This window comes from Clarias gariepinus, chromosome 7, assembly GCF_024256425.1.
Source record: "Clarias gariepinus isolate MV-2021 ecotype Netherlands chromosome 7, CGAR_prim_01v2, whole genome shotgun sequence".
NCBI classification, from domain to species: domain Eukaryota; kingdom Metazoa; phylum Chordata; class Actinopteri; order Siluriformes; family Clariidae; genus Clarias; species Clarias gariepinus.
In genome coordinates, this window is record NC_071106.1 from 18891771 (window position 1) to 18914494 (window position 22724).

The window sequence follows — 22724 nt, forward strand, 5'->3', positions numbered from 1 at the left end:
AAATAATATGGAGCCATTGTTCTTGACGTGGATACAGCTGTTAAAATGAATAAATTAATATTTGTTAGAAACCCGAGGGCCCAGCTAACTTAAAAGATTTTACTAAAAAATCTGTCATGCTATGAAGAAATATATCTTACAAATCCTCAGGATTAGTAGTTATTTTAGATTAGATTGAACTATTTTTGTCATTGTGCAAAGAACATGTACAACGCCAATTAGTATATACAGTGGGAGTTCCATTTTCGTCTGTAAAAACAGCTTTCCAAACACATGACAACGAATAAAAATGTTTGGTGGCCGGAAAACAACGTTCTCATCATAGTTACTCCTGAAGAGACACTTTATCCAATAAAGTTTCACGATGGAACCAGAAATGACGTCACATTCGCTTGCACCGCCCCGTTTTGTAGTCTTTACAGAGCTGCATCGGTGTGTGATGTAAGTTCCGTTCGGTGAGGCGGGGTTTGTGGCTAGGTCAGTGCGAGGATGTTTTGAGAAGCACGTTGCTAGGTTACCGAAATACACTAACGGTCACCAAAGCAGATAAAATAATGTGATGTTAGGGAAAGTAAAGCAAATATGCCTTGACGGGGTACCGCCCTAAACCATAAAAAATACAATTCTAAGCTACACAAATTCAGTTGGCTGTAAGATGCCCACCCTCCTTCTGGTGTTTTTCCGCTGCATTTTTCACCCTGCATGACGCCTAGGATTGTGGGATATGTAGGACAGAGTAATAATCCAGGTGACAGCGCCTCATAACTTATAAGGTTTAAAGTGGTAACATCGTCGAGGAATATTTGCTCTATTTTGTCTCTATTTTTGAGGAAACCATGATTCGATGCTTTTCTGTGTATATACTGTAGCAGGCATTATAATTCAGGTTTCAGACACACTCATAAGCATGTAAGGGCGAGTGCATTGCCGTTCACCCAGACTATTAACTCTAAATAAATATTACATCATATATAAATGGCCCTGGCCCAGACTGTCATGGGCTCCTAACACTGAGGCACTGAGTGAGCATTTCCGTAACTGCTTGCCATCAGAACGTTCGTTAAACACACGTGACCTCTTATAGTTGGAGATTCCTTTTAACCACGGTTATTTATTGTTATAATGTGTCTTACATATTACACATTAGGCGCCGTGTTGTTTCTAAAACATACTTAAATATAAGAAATAAATACATACACGGCCAACTTTTTTGGCACGCGCATGACGTAAGTCGCAGTCGGTTGATGACGCAGTACGTCTCTTTGTTGGCTCCACCAGCAGCGTCCGATCTGTTGTTATTTTATCTGCAGCTAAAAAAAATCAAGAATGCTAAAAGGTTGAATCGTTTATTTTTCCCCCCAGGTTGAAAGCTTTTTCTCTGTTTGTGTGAGTGTCTTTTTTTTCTTCACAATCAGACACACGTATATCCTGGCTTGTCAGGACCCGACGCCGATCTAGTAGTAATGGACTCGGACGAGGGTTACAATTATGAATACGACGATGAGGAAGAGGAGTGCAGCGAGGACAGCGCTGAAGATGAAGCCGAGGACGACACCCTGGAGCTCGGCGACGTGGAGCTGGTCGATCCTGTCGTAGCCGGCGGCGAGCGAGACGAGTGCGGGGACACCGGTGGCAGCGGCCTCGGCCCGGGACAAGACGAGGAGGACTACCGCTTTGAAGTTCTCACTGCTGAGCAGATCCTCCAGCATATGGTCGAGTGCATCAGGGAGGTCAATGAGGTCATCCAGGTAAATGTTGTTCAAACCTAGTGTGGCTGTGCAAGGCTTTGGATTGAGTTTAGTCGTTCATACTGAAAACGACGGTGTTTTAACGGTTTAAACGTTAGCCGTTTCTCTAGGTGTTACACACTGGGTTTACAGGTTTATCCGCTGATCCTACAGCGTTAACGATCAGTCTAAACTAGCTAGTTATACTAGTATTTAAACATTCAGTGTGGAGAGGTGAGAAAACTAACTAACCTTAACTAATAAAACAGAACCATGACAACTCATTGGACAGCTAGCCTAGCCTGGCTGATTTTATATCATTTCAGTCAACCTTGTAACAAAAAACGTATTTAATTGTACATGTTCCTCCTATGCAAAGCGTTTAAGCTTACCTTTAATACATTATCTATCTGTTTTTTACGCTTACACAACTCCTCTCTGCATCACTAAGCTAATAAAGTACTTCATTAGCTAGCTGGCTACATGCCTACATGCTAATACAAACACTTTCTTCTGAGAGTGCGTTACGTTTCAAAGTTTCAACCACAATAATATTTGTCAGGGCACTGTAATGTGACAGTGTAGACTGTTTTCAGTGGTTGTTTTTACGTAGTTGTTTGGGGTCACAGTGCTGTTGTCTGGACTGAAATAAATATCAGTTGTAAAGTCAGCTACATGGCTAGCTTGCTAGCAGGTTGTGCTTCGTCGCGACAACAACATGGCGGAACTGGTGCTTTATCATGGCTGTTATGGTTCATAAATGGATTAAACTGCTCACTCAGATTAATATTAGATCAATTCAGTTAAGAATTACAACTCATTATGATAACTTTCGTGCGTAAGAGGCCCATATAATGTAGTAACTGCACAAATATGAGAGGTAATGTGAGGAGTTTTTGCCAAGCAGTATGGTCAGGTCAGAAGTCAATCCCATTATTAAATACTGTATGTTAGGTTTATGATGATTAATACTGTGTGAACGATTTTGATCACACACAAATGACATGATTGCAGCCTGTAGTCGTTAAAACTCTGAGCATTTTTTTATTTTAGTTATTTTTAATAAACAATTGTAGGGCTCAGGATTGCGTAAGTATAGTGTGACATCCTTTTTTTTTTTTTAGCACAACCTAGGCGTTCATGTGATGAACAGAATTGTATTTCATTTTAACCAACTACACAAACATGACTTAGGAAAAAAATAGAAAATAGGTCACATAGGCAAAGAAATAGCACAGATCCACTTGATCACATGTTTTTAGTTGTTTTCGGTTGTTTTTATGACTTTAAAAAAAGTTATAAAAGTATGCTTAGTTTTGAGAGGTCTACATTTTTGCGACGTCATTCCCATATTCTTTTAGTGGTTACTAAAACCCAAATACAGTTTGATGTCTAAAGCCTTTCCATTAACACACATCAGCAAGGCTTCCATTTAAGCACACGTACATTTTTTTGAAATCCTCATTGACCTATGCTGTGTTGCTGGCACAGATCTGTGCCACTTGGGTTTTAAGGGATTATTAATTACGTTAGCTTCATCAGCCACTGTGGCATGTCATTTTTGTTCTTTTCTTGTACGGTTTTGAAAACACAGATTCACATGTCAGAGATGCTGGAATGAAGAGGTTCATCCGCCCATCTATTTATAGTATGTAGTTCATGTCAGGATCATCTTATGAAGTGTGACCTGCAAGCTTAATCAACTTGGGCAGAGACCATACCTCTTGTTTTAAAAGATCAGTATTTGTGATAAAACTGTATTTGGTGACTTTGAATGTTACCTTTTTACTAGAAATAAACTGAGCTATGAAAAAAAATTTACGCATTGAAGGTAATATTTAAAACACCTCTTCCCTAATGATCTTTTTAAAACTGTTTAGCACGCAGACTGCAATTAGAAGTAAATCCTCACGTGGTGAGAAACCTAATTTTGATCTGAGCCTTTCCCCTCGATTTAAGGGAAAAGAACTGCTAATCAAAATTTATTAAAATGCAGTTCATTGACAGTCCCTTTATTTATACTATCCAGGTCAATTATTTCGTTATGGTTTTGCTTGTTAGACAGACTAAACAAAGTGTAACATGTTCTAATGAAAAATTCTGTTTTTGCAGAATCCTGCAACAATTACAAGAATACTGCTTAGTCATTTCAACTGGGACAAGGAAAAGCTTATGGAAAGGTAAAAGCTTTCGGTCATTTCTGTCACTAAAGTTTTTTGTGTGCTTATTTTTTTTAAAGTGATGAATAGTCAAGTCTGGATAAGGACAACCAGTTTGTATTTTACAGGTATTTTGATGGTAACCTGGATAAGCTGTTTTCTGAGTGTCATGTCATAAACCCTAGTAAAAAATCAAGGACGCGCCTCATGAACACACGATCGTCAGCTCAGGATATGCCATGTCAGATCTGCTATCTCAACTATCCTAATTCGGTGAGTGCTGCCCAGTGGTGCAGAGGCATAGTTTTTTTTTTTTTCTTTCTTTTTTTTTTTTCTGTGTTCATGTTGCCGTTGTAATTTGGCACCCTGATAGAGTGGCAAGAAAAAGTATGTATCCTTAAAAAAAAATTCAGATCTCTCATGTCTTTATGAAACACACTCATTCAACATTCGCAATGGTAATCGGGAAAAAGTAAGTGAACCTTTGGAATTAATAAATGGTGGACAGCCAGTCAACCCCCTTGGCAGCAATAACCTCAACCAGGCATTTCCTGTAGCTGTGGCTCAGACCTGCACATCATTCAAGAGGAATTTTAGCCCATTCTTCCTGGCAGAACTGCTTGAGCTTCCATAGAATCTCTATTGAGGTCTGGGCTCTGACTTGGCCACCCCAAAAGACAGGTTTTGTTTTTCTGAAGCCATTCTGTTGTGGACTTGCTTCTATGTTTTGGGTGATTATCGGTTGCATCACCCAACTTCTACAGAGTTTCAGCTGATGTACAGACATTTTCACGTTTTCCTGAAGAACTTTTGATATGATTTATTTTCTCCTCTATGACTGCAAGCTGGCCAGGCCCTGACTTTTTAGTAAAGTAGCACCATCCCATAGTGTTTCCATTTTGCCAACTGTAGACAGGCAAGTTTTACTTGTTAAATAATAAGTATGGAGTAAGAAAGTCTGGTAAATCAACAATTGATCATAGATTCTCTGAAAGCTCTTTTTGGAGAGGCATGGCTCACATAAGTGTATTCTTCTTGTGCTAAGCAAACTTAAAAGTCATTTTTATCAGTCAAAGTAGCTCTAGTCCACCCATCCGAACTCATTTTCTTACCAAGACTACAGGTATGCTAACACCGGACTCCATTTAGCTTTTTTGAGGTCATTAACTTAAGGATTTACATACTTTTAACATTTGTCAATACTCTTGACTTGGATCAAGATCAGTTTACATTTTATGACAAATTAATGCAGAAAAACATGAAATTCCAAAAGGTTTACATACTTTTTCTTGCCACTGTAATAAAATGCAGTGTTTAAACCAGACTGCACTGGTACATTTCTGACCTTGGTTTGGTGTTTATATGTTTTCGTTTCTATTTGGCTTCACATAAACTAAGATGGGCTTTTTAGTTAGTTAATGGCACTTGTTTATTTTCTGGATTACTCAACTTATGTGCCAGGCAGCAGGGTGGAGGATCATACATGTCATCGTGTTTGCAGCGGATCTGATAGAGTTAAATGTTTGTGTGGGTGTACGCACATGTTTATGTATCAACTTTGCTGCACAAATTTAAGCTGGCAGACACGATTAGATCATGACTAAAGCTTGTAGGGGTCAGACAGTTAGTAGTCACTTTCACAATGAGGTTAAATTATAAAGCTGTTAAGAATCCCCTCAACGTGACCGCCTTTACTTATGTTTGGTAATTTACACTGAACCCACCAATCTGGTGTAATGCTCCCTCTGTCTGTGCTTTTAAAGAGCATAATTTCACAAGAGGCACAATGCGTAACTTAACAGCATTGGTGTCTAGTGTGACGTAAGACATATGCATCAGAAATGTCCACATACTGTTGCTTTCAAACCAATATCGGTGGGTGGACTGATTTCTGAGGTGCTTTTGCATTGCTTTTGTGTATGGTTAGTTCCTTACTGTTTAATGGTCTCATGTCTCCCAATGGAAGATTACAAACGTCAAACATCTCAAAATGTCAACCCCAACAGGTCTCTTTTGTCTTGGTTCGCTCAATACAGGTCAGCAAGGTGTAATTAAGGCACAGCAGTCCTGCATTAAACAAAAAGTGTGAAAAGGGCTACTACTTTCAGTTGTTTCTTTTTATCATCAAGGTGCTTCATCTAATCTGAATAATGATGTATAATGTGAGGTCTTGAATCACTGCAGATTTCCACAATTGTCTAATTTTGTGCGTTGCTTTTTGCTAGTATAGTTCATTTCACACCCAATATTTTAGGGGAGGGGCTGAAGCGTATCACAGGGAACACCCTGGAAGCGGGGTCCAACCTATTGCTGGGGAGAAGTGCGGGCACACAGACATGCGCACACATGCAAACATGTACTATGGACAATTTGACGATAATAGTCAACCTACTCCAACCCCCAACTAGCCAACACACACACACACACCTCGTAACAGCACATTCTGAATAGGTTTTTTTCTTCTAATATTCTAGAAGTTTGCTTGAATGTTTTAAATATTTTTTTATTTATTTTTAAAGGCATTTTAAATTTTGTCAAACTCCTGTCCTGAATCCTGTTGAAGGGACTTTAGCTGACTTTTGCGAAGTGTTTTACAAAGTGCTGACTCCTCTTACATAAATATTAAATGAGCACCCCTCAAAAGAAAATGTCCTCAAGGAGACATTTTCTATGTTGAATAAAAAAATTAAAAAAGTTTATTTTATCATTAGCCTTAGGTTATCTGTAGCGGCTGCCATGCAGGTCTCGGCTAATGAGCTTCTATCCTAGAAAGAATAAAGTAGTGAAATACAGTTGTAAAAGTAAAATAATACATTAAAGTAATAAACATCTATTGACCAAAAAGGTTAAAGATTTCAGCGCTGAGGTTTTATAGCTCTGTGGTAAGAAACCCACAAGATTTGTGATTTTTATCATTTGAGAAGTTTCTATCAAGGCTGCCATGCGAATAAGTTCTTTTCAAGCATGAAGTTTGATGTTATCTGTTCACCTCTTCAGGTTTATCTTCCTTATCAAGCACTGGATATGGAGCAGCTGATAGCTGCTAAATGTAGCTGATGTTTTCTAAGAGCATGACTTAATTACTTGCTTACTAACATTGCAGCATTGTTTATGCTGGGACATTAGTCCAGTATACCTGGCTACCAGTTCAACTTACAGTGACCAGGAGGTGACCAGGATAGGTTACAGTTTATGGTTACAGTGTCGACCATACCAATCCTCTGGAAGCACATTTTAAGAACTGCAAGGGAGAACTGGTAGGCAGCACAGCATCCTGTCTTGTAGGAGTCAGTTATTTGTAAAGGTTGTTTAGAATTTTAACCAAATCGAAAAAAGATAAAATAAATTGTGGTGTTAACAGAATGGCGCCTATATCGAGATTATATCGTATTGGGTGATTCCTGGTTGTTCCTATCCCTGGTGCTTTCATATCCATACCTCTGTACTATCTTTTTCTTCAAATATTCCTTTCAAAGCCATGTAAACTTTTATTTTAGTCGATGTTGATGCTGAGAAGGTGCATACATTTCATATTTGAAATGCTATTCCAGAGTGTTTGCGTTTCCTGTCAGGTTGTTAAAGTGCTTGGATAACTGATGTAGTCCACTGAAACCACATACTGACAGAATGCTCATGCTTAAGAAGGGTGTATATGACTTGTCATAGAGCTAATGGTAATTCAGTATGAGACAGTATTGCTTTGCTAATTTACAAAATAGTCACTTACTACTTGTAAATGGTTAATATTATAAACCGCTGTGTTTGTGTTGAGAGTTTTTGTATTGATTTTATAATTCTTTCTCACAGTACTTCACTGGTTTGGAATGCGGCCACAAGTTCTGCATGCAGTGCTGGGGCGACTATTTAACCACCAAAATCATAGAGGAAGGAATGGGCCAGGTACCTTCTCTCCTTGTTTCTCTAGAGCTGCACAATTTGATCAAAAATCACATCAAAGTTATTTCAACCCATATTGTGATAAACTGCAAAATTTATTAAACAATTTATTAATTAATTATGAAAGTATTTTTTTTTTATTGAAATGAATTTATCGAGGCTAATACCACCTAACTGGACAAATTATCTCATTTAAAAGGGTGTTTGCCCATATTTATTTATCAACTTAAAGATTAACTGTGCAGCACTATTCTTATCTCAGTTTTTATCTGGTTTCCACTGCTAGCCTCGGAGTATCTCATGTCCTGGATATGTCGGTGTTTACCCTTCTCCTAGCACACACCCACTTTAACTTCTTTAATTAGATAATTTGTTAAATAAAAGGTGTTAGGGCCACGTAAACAATAAAATGTACAGAATGGATTATTTAACAATTTTATATATATATATATATATATATATATATATAGAGTTGTATTCTGTTCAGTCATATTTAGGAAAACCTTCTTGTTCACTAGTTATTTCTCTGTTGTTGTTGTTTTTTTCAACTCCTTGTATCCATATTCTTGTTGCAGACTATTTCCTGTCCTGCACATAGTTGTGATATCCTGGTTGATGACAACACAGTTATGTAAGTGCTTAAGCTGTTTGTGTATGTATATCGGAGTTGTGAGGTCAGAGAGTTTCATGTGAAATCTTTGGAAGTAGTCATGATCTAAAGCTGTTTGGGAGAATCAAAGTGCTCAGTGTGAATATAAGCACAGAGGATAATCTGTTGTTCCACCTTGGTGGAAAGCTCTCAGTAATTGTCTTAACCTTCATTTTGATCTTGCAGTACAGGTGTTATTAGTGTACATGTCAAATCTGAAGTGTGTGTAAGAGGAGTAAATAAAAGTGGTATTTAAAAAAAATATATATATATCTATTTTTGATATGTCGATTTGGCCTTTTTTCCATATTCTAATACTCGTCAGATTTAAAGGTTTAACATTTTTACACCTGGAACTTTATTCATTTTTAATTATATTTTAATGCCTTATGTTTCAATGAGTGGATCCTGGAATTCTCTATGATGCAAACAAAAAATTTACCAAACACAAAAGCCAGACACAGCATGACTTACTCCAAAAAAAGGAAAAGTAGACTAAAAAAACATGGAACTAATAACAAGCAGTAATGGTAAAGCACCACTATGACTGAGAGATCAGTTTTAAGCGTTCAATTCAAGATGCTGAGTAAAAGCGATATTATAAACAGTTAAGTGCCAGATTTAATAATCTACTTTGAAATAAGCTACTTGCTGTATGCAAACACCTGCACCAATAGATATTAGTTAGAAAAGCTAAACTTAATATTTTTACTGGGATTATTTAATATTTTCACAACTTTAATAACAGTACTGGAGTGGTATTTTAAGTGATTGTTTTTTTACGCGCTTTTTTTACAAGTCGTTTTAAGACAAAACTTCATCTTTATCCGATTTACTTTTTCGATTTCTCATCTGTGATTCACTTTCGGATTACAGAACAGGGAATGTATTTGGCTGACAATAAAAAAAGTACACCTTGGCATAAAACAAGGCGCAAAATAATTTTATTTCTTTGTATTAATAAGTTAGGCAGACAGGTCTGACGTACAGAAAGACATGCAGACAGGTATGTAGGCTTCAACTTGGAATAATATCACTGATTACGTTAAAGCTGATCAGCTTATTTTTAGCTTTAACCTTTTCACTATTTCTACAACTCTTTCTGTGTCAGTGATGGATACTACTGCTAGTAAACCTGAGCCCCTTCATTCATTAGACACCGTGCACCTTCACCCCTTTGCTTTCTTACAAGCACACACACACACACTCTGCTCTACACAGAAACACTGCTCTGTCGTGATTCTTTTCAAAGGTAAAGTGCAGGTTAATTTGTTTTATTTTTACTTTACAGCAGATACCGTTAGTATGTGCTCATGTGAGTGTCATTAACGATATTTCTTGTTAATTTTTCTGATAAAACAGTCTTTCCGTGTTTGTGTGTGTGAAAAACGCAAATAAGAGAGGAAGAAGGGTTACTGTGTAAGACGAAAAGAGCGGGTGGTCTAATTCCTCCTTTCCTCTTATTTTAGCTTTACACACAAACACACACAAACACACAGCGCCCGCGTGCATAAACTGAAACACTTTATTTATACACTTTAAAGATAAAGTGCAGTTTAATTTGTTTTATTTTTACTTTTTATGTATTTAATTTATTTTTGGGGGCTATGGAATAAATAATTTGAGTTTCCATTATTTCTTATGGGAAAATTTGCTTTGGTTTACGAGTGTTTTGAAATATTATAACACATATATATATATATATGGTCCCACTCATTCCTCCTCTCTGCTATACACTGAAGTTGATTGGGGTTGAGTCAAAACACAAACGTGTTTTTTGCAAGGCAGGGGTGAAGATCTCACAATCCCCAATTTAAAGACGGCTTCACTAAGCCACACCACAAGATACAAAACACATATCAACAGGAAGAATTGGACAGGCAGATTTGAATGCACAGATAAATAAATTGAATAAATACATACATTTAAAGTCTACAGAAACAAAGTGTCTGACAGTTTATAGAGAAATGCTTTCAAAGTAAGTGGGGGAAATTTAATCATATGGCAATACAGTGACCAAAAATACACTGGCAACACAACCAGATTTTATCAGGGGGAAAGGTTTTAGAGTGGACAAGTCAGTTCCCCAGTCTTAAACCAATTGAGCATGCTTTTTCAGTTCATTAGGACGATACTGAATGGAAAATGCAATCACCCCACTCGGTCACACACTCAAAGGAAAAAAAAACTGTAAGGGCACGTTCACATAACAAGCCACATTGTTCAATTCCATTTACTTATTTATTTTTGTTGAATCATCAATATGCAGGTTTATATTTCTAATTCCAAGTGGCTTTTATCTGCCTCCAATGTGGCCTGTGGGGTGATCGTAATTCTTTTGTGTGGTGTTTCAGGTATCGCTACACTGACTTCAAAATCTTTTATGTATTACTATTTTTACATTTGCAATAGAGATAACCTGGTCACCTTGTGACAAGCCAGTGACCCGAATTTATTGGGTTTCAGTCAGGGGTAGCTCAGTGTTTAAGGCATTGCACTATGGTTCGGAAGGTCCCAGGTTCTAACCCCACGACCACCAAGTTGCCACTGTTGGCCCCTTGAGCAAGGCCCTTAACCCTCAATGTATAATGAGATGAAAAACTTAAGTCTTTTTGGAAAAAGGGGCCTGCCAAATGCCTAAATGTAAGTTCATAAATACAGGTCCTTCTCAAAAAATTAGCATATTTCATCCGACCAATAAAAGAAAAGTGTTTTTAATACAAAAAAAGTCAACCGTCAAATAATTATGTTCAGTTATGCACTCAATACTTGGTCGGTAATCCTTTTGCAGAAATGACTGCTTCAATGCGGCGTGGCATGAAGGCAATCAGCCTGTGGCACTGCTGAGGTGTTATGGAGGCCCAGTAGGCTTCGTAAACGGCCTTAAGCTCATCCAGAGTGTTGGGTCTTGTGTCTTTCAACTTTCTCCTCACAATATCCCACAGATTCTCTATGGGGTTCAGGTCAGGAGAGTTGGCAGGCCAATTGAGCACAGTAATACCATGATCAGTAAACCATTTACCAGTGGTTTTGGCACTGTGAGCAGGTGCCAGGTCGTGCTGAAAAATGAAATCTTCATCTCCATAAAGCTTTTCAGCAGATGGAAGCATGAAGTGCTCCAAAATCTCCTGATAGCTAGCTGCATTGACCCTGCCCTTGATAAAACGCAGTGGACCAACACCAGCAGCTGACATGGCACCCCAGACAATCACTGACTGTGAGTACTTGACACTGGACTTCAGGCATTTGGCATTTCCCTCTCCCCAGTCTTCTTCCAGACTCTGGCACCTTGATTTCCGAATGACATGCAAAATTTGCTTTCATCCGAAAAAATAATTTGGACCACTGAGCAACAGTCCAGTGCTGCTTCTCTGTAGCCCAGGTCAGACGCTTCTGCCGCTGTTTCTGGTTCAAAAGTTGCTTGACCTGGGGAATGCGGCACCTTTAGCCCATTTCCTGCACACGCCTGTACACAGTGGCTCTGGATGTTTCTACTCCAGACTCAGTCCACTTCTTCTGCAGGTCCCCCAAGGTCTGGAATAAATCCTTCTCCACAATCTTCCTCAGGGTCCGGTCACCTCTTCTCGTTGTGCAGCGTTTTCTGCCACACTTTTTCCCTCACAGACTTCCTACTGAGGTGCCTTGATACAGCACTCTGAGAACAGCCTATTTGTTCAGAAATTTCTTTCTGTGTCTTACCCTCTTGCTTAAGGGTGTCAATGATGGCCTTCTGGACCGCAGTCAGGTCGGCAGTCTTACCTATGATTGCGGTTTTGAGTAATGAACCAGGCTGAGAGTTTCTAAAAGCCTCAGGAATCTTTTGCAGGTGTTTAAAGTTAATTAGTTGATTCAGATGATTAGGTTAATAGCTCGTTTAGAGAACCTTTTCATGATATGCTAATTTTTTGAGAGGAATTTTGGGTTTTCATAAGCTGTATGCCAAAATCATCAATATTAAAACAATAAAGACTTGAACTACTTCAGTTGTGCGTAATGAATCTAAAATATATGAAAGTCTAATGTTTATCAGTACACTACAGAAAAGAATTACCTTTATCATAATATGCAATTTTTTTTGAGAAGGACCCGTAAATATAAACAATCAGCCTCAGTTATAAATGAATCTTTACTGAGAACAACAGAAACACATTTTATGCCATTACATTATCAAAAATCGCACATGTTAAAAGCCTCAAATCTGCCTCTTTCAGATTTTATTTTGTGAGCAAATTAGTCTCAAACCCACACATAACACACGCTTACACCAGTCTGAAAACACAGCGAGCGATAACTAGTCAAAAATTGTCTTATTTTTCTGACAAAAATTTTTACTTAAATGTCTTGACAGTGAACCACAAACAGAACAGGATTTACCTTGCTATTCCGATACTTTTGGAAGTAACTGTCTAGACCCCATTATATAGTTTAATTAATTAATTCATTCATTCATTCATTCATTCATTCATTTATTTACAGATGGTCACAAATTAACACTTTATGCTCTTGCCAGTACACCAAGGATACAAATTTAAATACAAGGAACAAATTTTAGCATCAGTTATCTGTGCTTGACAAGATATTTTCAGATGTAGCCATGCAAATTGTAACCTCAGTTAAGAGCAGACTTAATTAAAGTAAGAAAGCGACAAAGATGTCAACCACATAATTCTTGGTTTAAAAAAAAAAAAAAATTTCTTTTTCTAAACAGCCTGATATAATATGGCACTACAATATACTATTTTCTAAATGTTTTTTTTGCCCCCAGGCGACTGATAACAGATTCGAAAGTGAAACTGAAGTACCAACATTTAATAACCAATAGTTTTGTAGAGGTAAGTGCTTCAAATGTTGTCCTGGTTTTATCTAGAGTTTGCTGAGGTTAACGTCAGAATAAAGAAGCCTTTAAGTGGTTATTTTAAACGAATTGTTTGAATAGTTATACAAAGTAGTATTTTTCATATGGTTGCATGCATGGATTTGTCTTTGTTCAGGAGTTGTCCTATTTTGTGCAAATCTTGACCCTCTCCTTTTACTTTTTCTGCAGTGCAATCGACTGTTAAAATGGTGTCCAGCTCCTGACTGCCATCACGTAGTCAAAGTCCAGTACCCTGATGCCAAACCTGTTCGCTGCAAGTGTGGCCGGCAGTTCTGGTAAGATAAGAGGCCTCTGAGCCGCACATATTAGACTAAATAATAGAATCTTTTATATCAGGGGAAGCACCTGACTGACCAGAACTTTGAGATCCCCCCCCCCTCAAATTTAGTCACCGTGTCCACTCATCACAGCTTTCCTCCTTAATCTCTCTAACTAGAACAGCATGCTGAAGTAAATAGGTTTACCTGCTGTGACCTTTCTCCACTTCTTCACAGATTACTGCTGACATCACTGATTTAAGTTGCCTTTTTATGTTTTACAGATTTGCATATTGTGTAATAGTGCGGATACAAAGAGGATTCTTTCTTAACTTTAGTAGTCATTTACTGGCACATTTCGTTGGTCCTGTATTTGAACACCATCTGTATCGTTGTCTGCAGTACAGTGACGCATTCATTTGGCCTGTTTGGTGGGAGATGCTATATAAAAGTATCTTGCAGTCAATTTAAGTTCAATTACTTTGACAAACAAAATCACTGAGTCTTTAAATTGCTGCGAACGATAACGCAATTGCGTTCAGGTCAAATGCGAAACTTAGCAGTAAGTCTTTGTCTGTTCTGTATGCCTACAATCTTTCTTGCATCTTCCTTTTTTGCTCTGCATATCTTTAAATAGGAGGTGATTGCGTGCAGCACTTGTGGAACACTCATTTAAGCCCCGCACTTGCCACAAGCGCTAAGTTTATTTTTTATGCTTGTTTAAACTTTTGTAGTGGTAGTGCTCATAATAAGAATTCTATCTCTTTTCATCAAATCAGACCATTTTGCTCTGTTCATCAAAAATGTCCATGAAATGCCTTTGTTTTATTGTTGCTTTTTGTAATTTGTAATTAACCTGACCATCCTTTCATTATTTTAATTATTTATCTTTGCTTAGTTGTGGCTGGAATTGTTTTAGGTAATCATACTCTACTTTCTAATTAACAAAATAACATTGCTTTGTACAGTGTTATATAAAATCTGTTTATTATGCTGTCTCATACGCATAGCCCAGAGTCAATTTTGCATCTCACCAGCCCCAGAGTTGAAAAGAGATTTCCATGAAAGCATTTTGATTAAATTACACTGCAAGGGTAGTGACATTGCTTACATTTACAAAAGAAGAAAGAACAAAGCTCCTATCCAAGAATCTTTTCTTAACATTCAGAAAGAAAAGACACAACTTATTTGCAAATATCACCTAATTAGTGTAAATTGAGCAAAAAGTTATGCAATCTGTAGATTAGTTTCCTGAAATGATGATAAATAATCAATAAGTCCCAAGCAAGATGAATTGAAAAGCTTGGCTTGATTTCTAAAAAGATTAATTTTCACTGTTTGAGTTGGACAGTTGTTTGAAGGAGTATCGTTTAACATTCAATGCAGAAGAATACTCGTTGTTTTAAGTTTTTTATTTATTTATCAAAAACTGGTTCAGCTCTCACCACTTCATGAGGCCTTTTAGTTGTTGTTTTCAATCAGCCTAAAATTGACATGCTTGTTTATGTCAGAAAGATTATCAGAAAGATAACAGTGGGAAATGAATTACCTGGGCACGTAGGGTAGGGCAAGCTAACATCATGGTGTGTGAATCACATCTAAGACCATCTAAGTGTGTGTGTTTAATTTGTTAATGTACACTAGTATCATTGAGGCAAAAATGATTAAAATAAAAGAGGCCCAAACCAGCATAGCACAATATGCTACATTTTTGTGCATGCAAACATACAGATGGATTTACATAAAAAAAAAAATTAAATTACTAAATTGTGCTAGCTATTAAATGCTTTAGATGCAAATTTCTACATTATACCCTAGAAATGCATATATAAGATTAAGTCTGAGATTGGAACTCAGTCTGCAAAGGATATGTTTAATTATGAACGATGAGGTGGTAATGAAGACTGTGCTGTATTATGACTAGTCCTTCTAATGTGTTTTTACTTTGTTTCCTAATGCAGCTTCAACTGTGGAGAGAACTGGCATGACCCAGTAAAGTGTAAGGTATGACAAAATCCCAGAACTCTTTCTATTGCTTAAAGGTACACCAAGACATAACCACAATATTAAATATTAAATAATGATATCTTAAATTATACATATCAGATTTTTCATTTTTAAGGTGTTTTATTATGTGACTTTTACTATTTGCTGTAATTTTACTATTATACAGTATCAACAGAAGTATGTACACCCCTGTGTAATACCACTTAAATGATTCAAAATGCTATCACCTTACTGTAATTGCATTACTTCTAACCTAACTAATAGGGTAATTGGTATAATTAAAAAGAAACCGCTTAGATTACTTGTAATGTCTTGTTCTTTCAATATAGACTTGCTGAAGTAGTATTTGTTCTTAATTATTTATTCTTATCAGTAGGGATGCACCGAAATGAAAATTCTGGGCCGAAAACGAAACCGAAATTTTTGGATGCACTTGGCCGAAAACCGATACCGAAACCGAAAATGGCTTCATTAAAAAACATGTTTAAAATATTTTCTTTTTGTTTGTATAAAAAAAATGTTGCATATTGCAACTTTGCTGTCCTCATCTGAAACTTTGAAGTGCTTCCAAACCGCCGACATACTCCGTGTTTGATGCGTAATGACAGCGCGAACGAGGCGGGAGGATGGGAGAGGCGTGGCGACAATTTCGGCTTTTATTTTCGGCGCTTTCTAACGTTTCGGCCGAAACCGATAATGCTATTTCGGCCGAAAATTTTCGGCGGCCGAAATTTCGGTGCATCCCTACTTATCAGCTTATAAATAATGCTGTTGTTGAGAGTTGATACAGTTTTGAATCAATTGACATATCGCACTGGGGTGTAATTACATCTGTATCATACTGTATATTTTCTATCTAAATATTTCTCACTGATAGTTTGTCATGCGTGCAACAAGCTGGCCATATAATCGAACTGAATGGTCATCTTATTGTTCACTTCTTTGATCCTGAAGGTGGTTTTAAGGATCTTGAAAAACTGCATATGTTGCAAGAATAGAAAATGCTGATCTAGATGTGTAAAGCTTTGCTTTTCCTTTAGAGAAGAATGGCAAAGCAGGCACTACCTCTCTGTCTGTGCTATGAGCATCTCTAGAGACATGCTTTGTTATTGCAGGGGGAACCTTGGCAAAAAACAAAGGAAAGCATCTTGTCCCTTTGCGTCTTTTTGACGTAGATTTTTCACTTCTTTGCATGAGATCATGATTAACTCCTTCTATGTAGCACCTGTTTACTAGATCTTTGTTGCATTTGTATGGATTAGTTATTTGTTAATACATGTATCGCATAATGACTATTTTTTTAAAAACCCTTTCAGTGGTTGAGAAAATGGATTAAAAAGTGTGACGACGACAGTGAAACGTCTAATTGGATTGCAGCAAACACTAAGGTCAGTGGTGTGGAATGATGCTTTTGAAGTTTTTAGTCTCTTCATTGCACTGCGGATATATCAGATAATGTTTCTCTTGTGCTGCAGGAATGTCCTAAATGCCATGTGACCATAGAGAAGGATGGCGGCTGCAACCACATGGTGTGCCGGAACCAGAACTGCAAAGCCGAGTTCTGCTGGGTATGCTTAGGCCCATGGGAACCCCACGGATCAGCCTGGTAAGTTCGCTATTATTGTATGGACTTGCAGCTCTTGAGAATTACGTTACCCAGAATACTCGATCTGTGTAAATAATTTATTAAACACTCTTTTCAGTAGTACAAACAAACAAAGGTCCTGATACAGGAAAAACACATTTGCTGTCATTCCAGGTACAATTGCAATCGCTACAATGAAGATGATGCCAGGGCAGCAAGGGATGCACAAGAGGTAGGGAAAGTTGTACCAAGGGATACAGTTACAGTTGGAGCAAATCTTTTAGTAAGCCACCCTTGCAGACCTAATGCACAGTTTTTGTGTCAGTGCTTTTGCATCTAACCCCATTCTGGTAATGTGTACAACTTTACATGTTATGTGCACTTTTCAGCGCTCCAGGGCAGCCCTGCAGAGGTACCTCTTCTACTGCAACCGCTACATGAACCACATGCAGAGCCTGCGCTTCGAGCACAAGCTGTACGCACAGGTCAAGCAGAAGATGGAAGAAATGCAGCAGCATAACATGTCATGGATTGAGGTGCAATTCCTAAAGAAGGCTGTGGATGTGCTGTGCCAGTGCCGCTCCACGCTCATGTTCACCTACGTCTTCGCCTTCTACCTCAAAAAGAACAACCAGTCCATTATTTTTGAGGTAAATCCAAGATCTTATGAGGTTGTGACATACTGCCTTGATTTTTTTTCTAACTGAGCAGCAACACAGCTGATAGAAAGAAGTGTGTATGAGTGTGTGATCTGTACTTTTTTTTTTTTGTTTGTTTTGTATTATTAGAACAACCAGGCTGATCTAGAGAATGCCACCGAGGTGTTGTCTGGATACCTAGAGCGAGACATTTCCCAAGATTCACTGCAGGATATCAAGCAGAAAGTACAGGACAAATACAGGCAAGTCTAATAATACAGCTGATTTTATGGAATCCAAACCATATTAAAAAATGTTCTGTTAAAAAGCTAGGCACAGAAACCTTGGATTTATGACAACTGGCATTGTGTGATTTGTTCTGATTTAGAAAGGGAGGTATTTGCATTGTTGCGTCATTGCTTCATAAAAATTTTACATAAATTTGGCATTTTCTTGATTTGTCACATGTACCCTTTTTGCTGGAACTCGATGCATTAATGGTTTTCTGAGTGCACAAGTGCGGTAGCCCTGGAGTAGGTTGAACCTTTTGTGTTTTTTCTGAAATTATTTTGTGCACAATTAAAGCAAAAGAAAGTGATTATATTTTTTACCCTTTTTGAAATAACATGTTCTGCACTTTTTTTTTTTAAATGGCACAATTGTTCTATTAAGTGACTAAAATGCAACGTCCAGTTAGACTTGAAAAGCTATTGTTAGCTGTATTCAGAAGATTGATGGACCTGGTTTGTGACCCACCCACTCTAGCTTGTCCACTGTTGCTTAAAATTTAAGATTTTTAGTTTTTTTCTTACTGTCCCCTAATATAAGTTTATAAAATATTTGTGTATATATTATTTTAGTCTTAGGCAAACCCAACCTTGTATACAAGTGTATCACTGTTTACACTGTTTACACTGTGCTGTTATTTATTTAACAAAACTTAAATAAAGTGGGGAATACAAAGTCCCCCTATGATTCATTCGCTTGTAGATAGACCTTTTATTAGCAAAGTTATTAGCAATAACCTAAAGTAATACTTTTTTTTTTTTTTAGACTTTAGGCAGTCTCTCACTTGTTGTGGATGTTGTCCCATTCTTCTTTACAACATTACTTCAATTCATTGAGGTTTTGGGCACTCGCTCTCTTAAGGCACAGCATTTCAGTTGAGTTGAGGTCTGGACTTTCTAAACCCTTGATTGTTTTATTTTACAGGTAATCTGATGTAGATTTAAATAATTACCTCCCCACCTTCATGCTATAGGCGTTTCTGCTGAATTGATGTTTGGTTTTCACCAAACATGGCATTGGCCATTAAGGGCAAACATTTTCACTTTGGTTTTCGTATGTCCATAGGACATTGTTCCAGATGTCTTGTGGTTTGTTCAGATACAGTTTTGCGAACCACAATCATACTTCCCTGTTCTTTTTAAATTGACGAAGCCTTCTGTCAATCTTTTCAAACAAGCTGTTTGTTCAGTCTTCCTCTAATTGTGCTCTCATGGAAATTAACATTTAACATGCTCAGTGAGGCCTGTAGGGTCTGAGATGTAGCATTGCACGGGCTGACCTTTAGGTAAATGTGCTGGAACGTCCACTCCTGGGAAGCTTGGCAACTGTTTTGAATGCTTTTCACTTGTTAATAATCTTTCTCACTGTTACATGTTGAACTTCAAATTGTTTGTAAATTGTTTCATAACCCTTTACAGATTAAAGTGCAGCAGTAATTGCTTCTCTAAGACCATTGCTTTGGTCTTGCACTCTTGATACACATCTGAATGCTCCAGACCAGCAAACTGACAAAACCTTTGCTGTTATAGAGGTCTGCACACCTGCTGATGATCAGTTAATCAAGGGCTGATGATTAGCCCTAACTAGCTCTAGTAGGGGGGGTACTTGCCATTGCCTATATGTTTTTTTTTTTTTTTTTTTTTGGTTTTGTTTTTTTCCATTTTGGCTTCACATTTGTTAAATAAATAAATGGCATGGATAAAAAATGTTATGATGTTTTTCTTCTGATGTTGTACTAATATTGAGACCCACAACGATCAGACATTTTTTTTTACACAAAAAAAACATAGTATCCCTTATTTAAATATTAATTTTAACGCATGACTATATATCATACAATCCAAAGTTTGAACATACCTAAGCAGGAAAAAAATGCCTTAAATCGATGTAATATTGGCAAACATTTGTGTCAATATTGGATCATTTAAACACAAAAGTTTTATATATACTGACAGTGGATTTGGAATAGGCCTAAAATATCCTGTTGATTTTACATGCTTTAAAAAAAACACATCAGATAATGTAACATGTGGGTTGTATCCAGACAGGTACCAGTTGCAATAAGGTGAATCCAAAAGTGGTTAGTGGCTGTCACTTGCTTGTGTTGCACAGGCGATACATAGGGATCTGTCATCTTGCGTCATCGGTTGTCATCACGCTCTTCTTCTTTTCTGCAGTTTCTCCTAAACCATTCATGGGAATTTAACCAAACCTTCACAGGAACGTTAATATGATAAGCAAATGTGCTCTAGCCATTTCATTTTTAGAAGTAGCTTGTTCAGTGCGCAGACAACACATGTCTTCTTTGGAAGACTCATAGATGTTCTAATTTCAGGCTGTTAGTCATCTCACGAGTAAGACTTCTGTCTCCATGGTAGGGAACTAAATGGCAGTGGAGCAAAAATGTTTTAAAATGGAATGATGGTGCATCACACCGTGTTCTACGTAACTTTTATCTCTTGTGTGCAGATACTGTGAGAGCCGACGAAGAGTTCTGCTGCAGCATGTGCACGAAGGCTATGAAAAAGACCTGTGGGAGTACATCGAGGATTGAGGCCGTGTCCTCCTACTACAGACTCTTGGAGAATGCCTCCACCAACTAGAGCGCTGATGCAACTGAAACAGGGCAGCACAAGCCTCAAGCTGCTGCCCTGTTTCCCTGCCGCCATCCCACCATCCTGCCCATCTTGCTTTTTTTCTTTTTCTTTTTTTTTCCCCTCCCCTGGTGGCTTTTCAGTTTTATTACTGACCGTAAATTCTATTTAAATGAAAAAGGAATATTCAAAATAAAACGATATACAGCAGTATTGTTAGCGGTGAACAAGCGTGAAGACTGAGATTCAAGAAAAGCAAGTGGATGGTTTAAAAAAAACAAACAAAAAAAAAAAAACATAACTCCAGGCTGGTGTTGTAACACTTTTTCCCAATCATGTATTTCCTTTATCATCGATGTTTTCAGTTTATTTTATTTTCCTTTGGCCTGTTTGTTTGTGTGAGGGCAGTGGACTTTTTTTTTTTTTTCCCCTTTCCATAATGGCTTTAATTGTCCTGATCATGTTCTCTTGCATGATCAGGTCCATGTCTGGGTTGCTGAATGTTTGCTGAAAACAAAACAAACAAAAAAAAAACACACACACACAAAAAAAAAAATCAAATTGGTATTTTTCAATTTGTACATAACGCATATGCATGGGAGTTAAAGAGCAGGAGTGGCACGTGTTTGCATACTTTTTAAATTTAAGGAAATATTTATTCTTTTCAATAATTAAGAAAAAGAACAGATGTATATTTGCTGTGTAGATTGAGTAACTCTCCCACCCTTGTTTGTTCCTCTTCCGAAGAGTTTCAGACGTCGGATGCTTAACCCAAAACAGGAGTCCAAATCTCTACATCTTTGTTTTCACTCCGTCAAACCGGAGCGCGGCTGTAGGAGACTGAAGACTGAACTCTGCCAAAAAAAATATGAAAATAAAAAAAGCAGTATGCCAAGGAGGAACATTTAGTTTGCTGCAAATCTAACTAGCTAAAAGCAACATGAGTGCTCTGTCATGAAGAGCATGAGAAGTAGAACGCTATGGTTTTCACACAATTCTTATGGAGAGGTGTAAGACACAGTACCTGTAGGAATACATGCCAGCCACAAAGAATATGGCGCTCAACCGGGCTCTTCCTGTTGTGTTTTTCTTCTTTTTTCTTCTCCCCCAATAAATAAATTTTGAACTGTGATCGCATTTTAAAGTGATAACTTTTGGGAGCCAAACTGAGTGACATTCACTCCTTATATATTATATTTATATACACGTATATAAGGTTACATGCACACAAACTATATATATATATATATATAAAACGTTTGCATGAATGTAACCTTTTAAATGCTCTGCATCTCTTTCGTTAGGTTCCTATTCTTCCCCCCCAAAAAATAAAAACTCTTTGGTGCACTTATGAGGCAGATTTGAACACATTGACGTATGAATGAAACAGTTCAGTTTATAGCATTAGTGAAAACAAGCTGTCTGCATTGAGCTAACGTCAAGCGTGTGTGTGTGTTGAACCGTGCAGATCTGGTAGTTGGTCATCTCTAGTTTTGCTGTGAAATTTCATGTGCTTTTAACCACGTTTAGCTCAGGGGTCATGTGTGTTAAAAGATTCTCATTGTACAAGTGCTGAATTTTTCCCTTAACAAGTTGCGCCATTTTTCTTTTTTACATTTTGAAACCCTGAGATGCATTTTAAAATGAGTTTCATTATTAAGAGCTTTGGTAGTTCGGTAGCAGAGCATTCTGGTTGAGCCTACATGTCGTCCTAGTTGGAGTTGTATGTTTGGATTAACATCTAAGGATTACAATGAGAATGACATGCCAGTGTTGGTTGCTTTGTGTGTGTGTGCGCGCGCTGTTGAGGGTTGGTTCTGTGTCTAGCTGGTGGTCAGGTGGATTCAGACACATCACCAGTGCAGGTGAGCTGATGTGGAGGCTCATGCTCAGAGTTCATCTAAGAAATGGCCTGAACTAAAGAGGAGTGCATTACAATGTTATTAAAACTGACTGCATTCTCTAATTGTGTGTGGCTATGAGAGTGTGTGTGGTGTTGGTAAAGCACTCCTTCGCAGAGGTGTTCCATGTGTTTCTGAAATACACA

The 22724-nt window shown here is 37.6% G+C and overlaps 1 protein-coding gene across 1 annotated transcript; it reads left to right on the forward strand.

The window, feature by feature from the left end:
* Positions 1-1227: 1227 nt before the first annotated feature.
* Positions 1228-20887, forward strand: arih1 (ariadne ubiquitin-conjugating enzyme E2 binding protein homolog 1 (Drosophila)). The gene is made up of 14 exons (XM_053500014.1): positions 1228-1748; positions 3840-3907; positions 4015-4159; positions 7694-7786; positions 8359-8414; positions 13198-13264; positions 13477-13583; positions 15527-15569; positions 16889-16960; positions 17048-17178; positions 17332-17389; positions 17547-17807; positions 17946-18058; positions 20553-20887. The coding sequence occupies exons 1-14, from the start codon at positions 1464-1466 to the stop codon at positions 20635-20637; spliced, it is 1584 nt and encodes a 527-aa protein (XP_053355989.1). The 5' UTR covers positions 1228-1463; the 3' UTR covers positions 20638-20887.
* The last annotated feature ends 1837 nt before the right edge of the window (positions 20888-22724 follow it).

Bases quoted from the DNA above. Each gene is read 5' to 3' on its own strand.
- arih1 (XM_053500014.1), top strand. From the start codon at position 1,464: ATGGACTCGGACGAGGGTTACAATTATGAATACGACGATGAGGAAGAG. The intron at 1,749-3,839 runs GTAAATGTTGTT...CTGTTTTTGCAG, and splicing joins AGGTCAATGAGGTCATCCAG to AATCCTGCAACAATTACAAG. The intron at 17,179-17,331 runs GTAAGTTCGCTA...CTGTCATTCCAG, and splicing joins GAACCCCACGGATCAGCCTG to GTACAATTGCAATCGCTACA.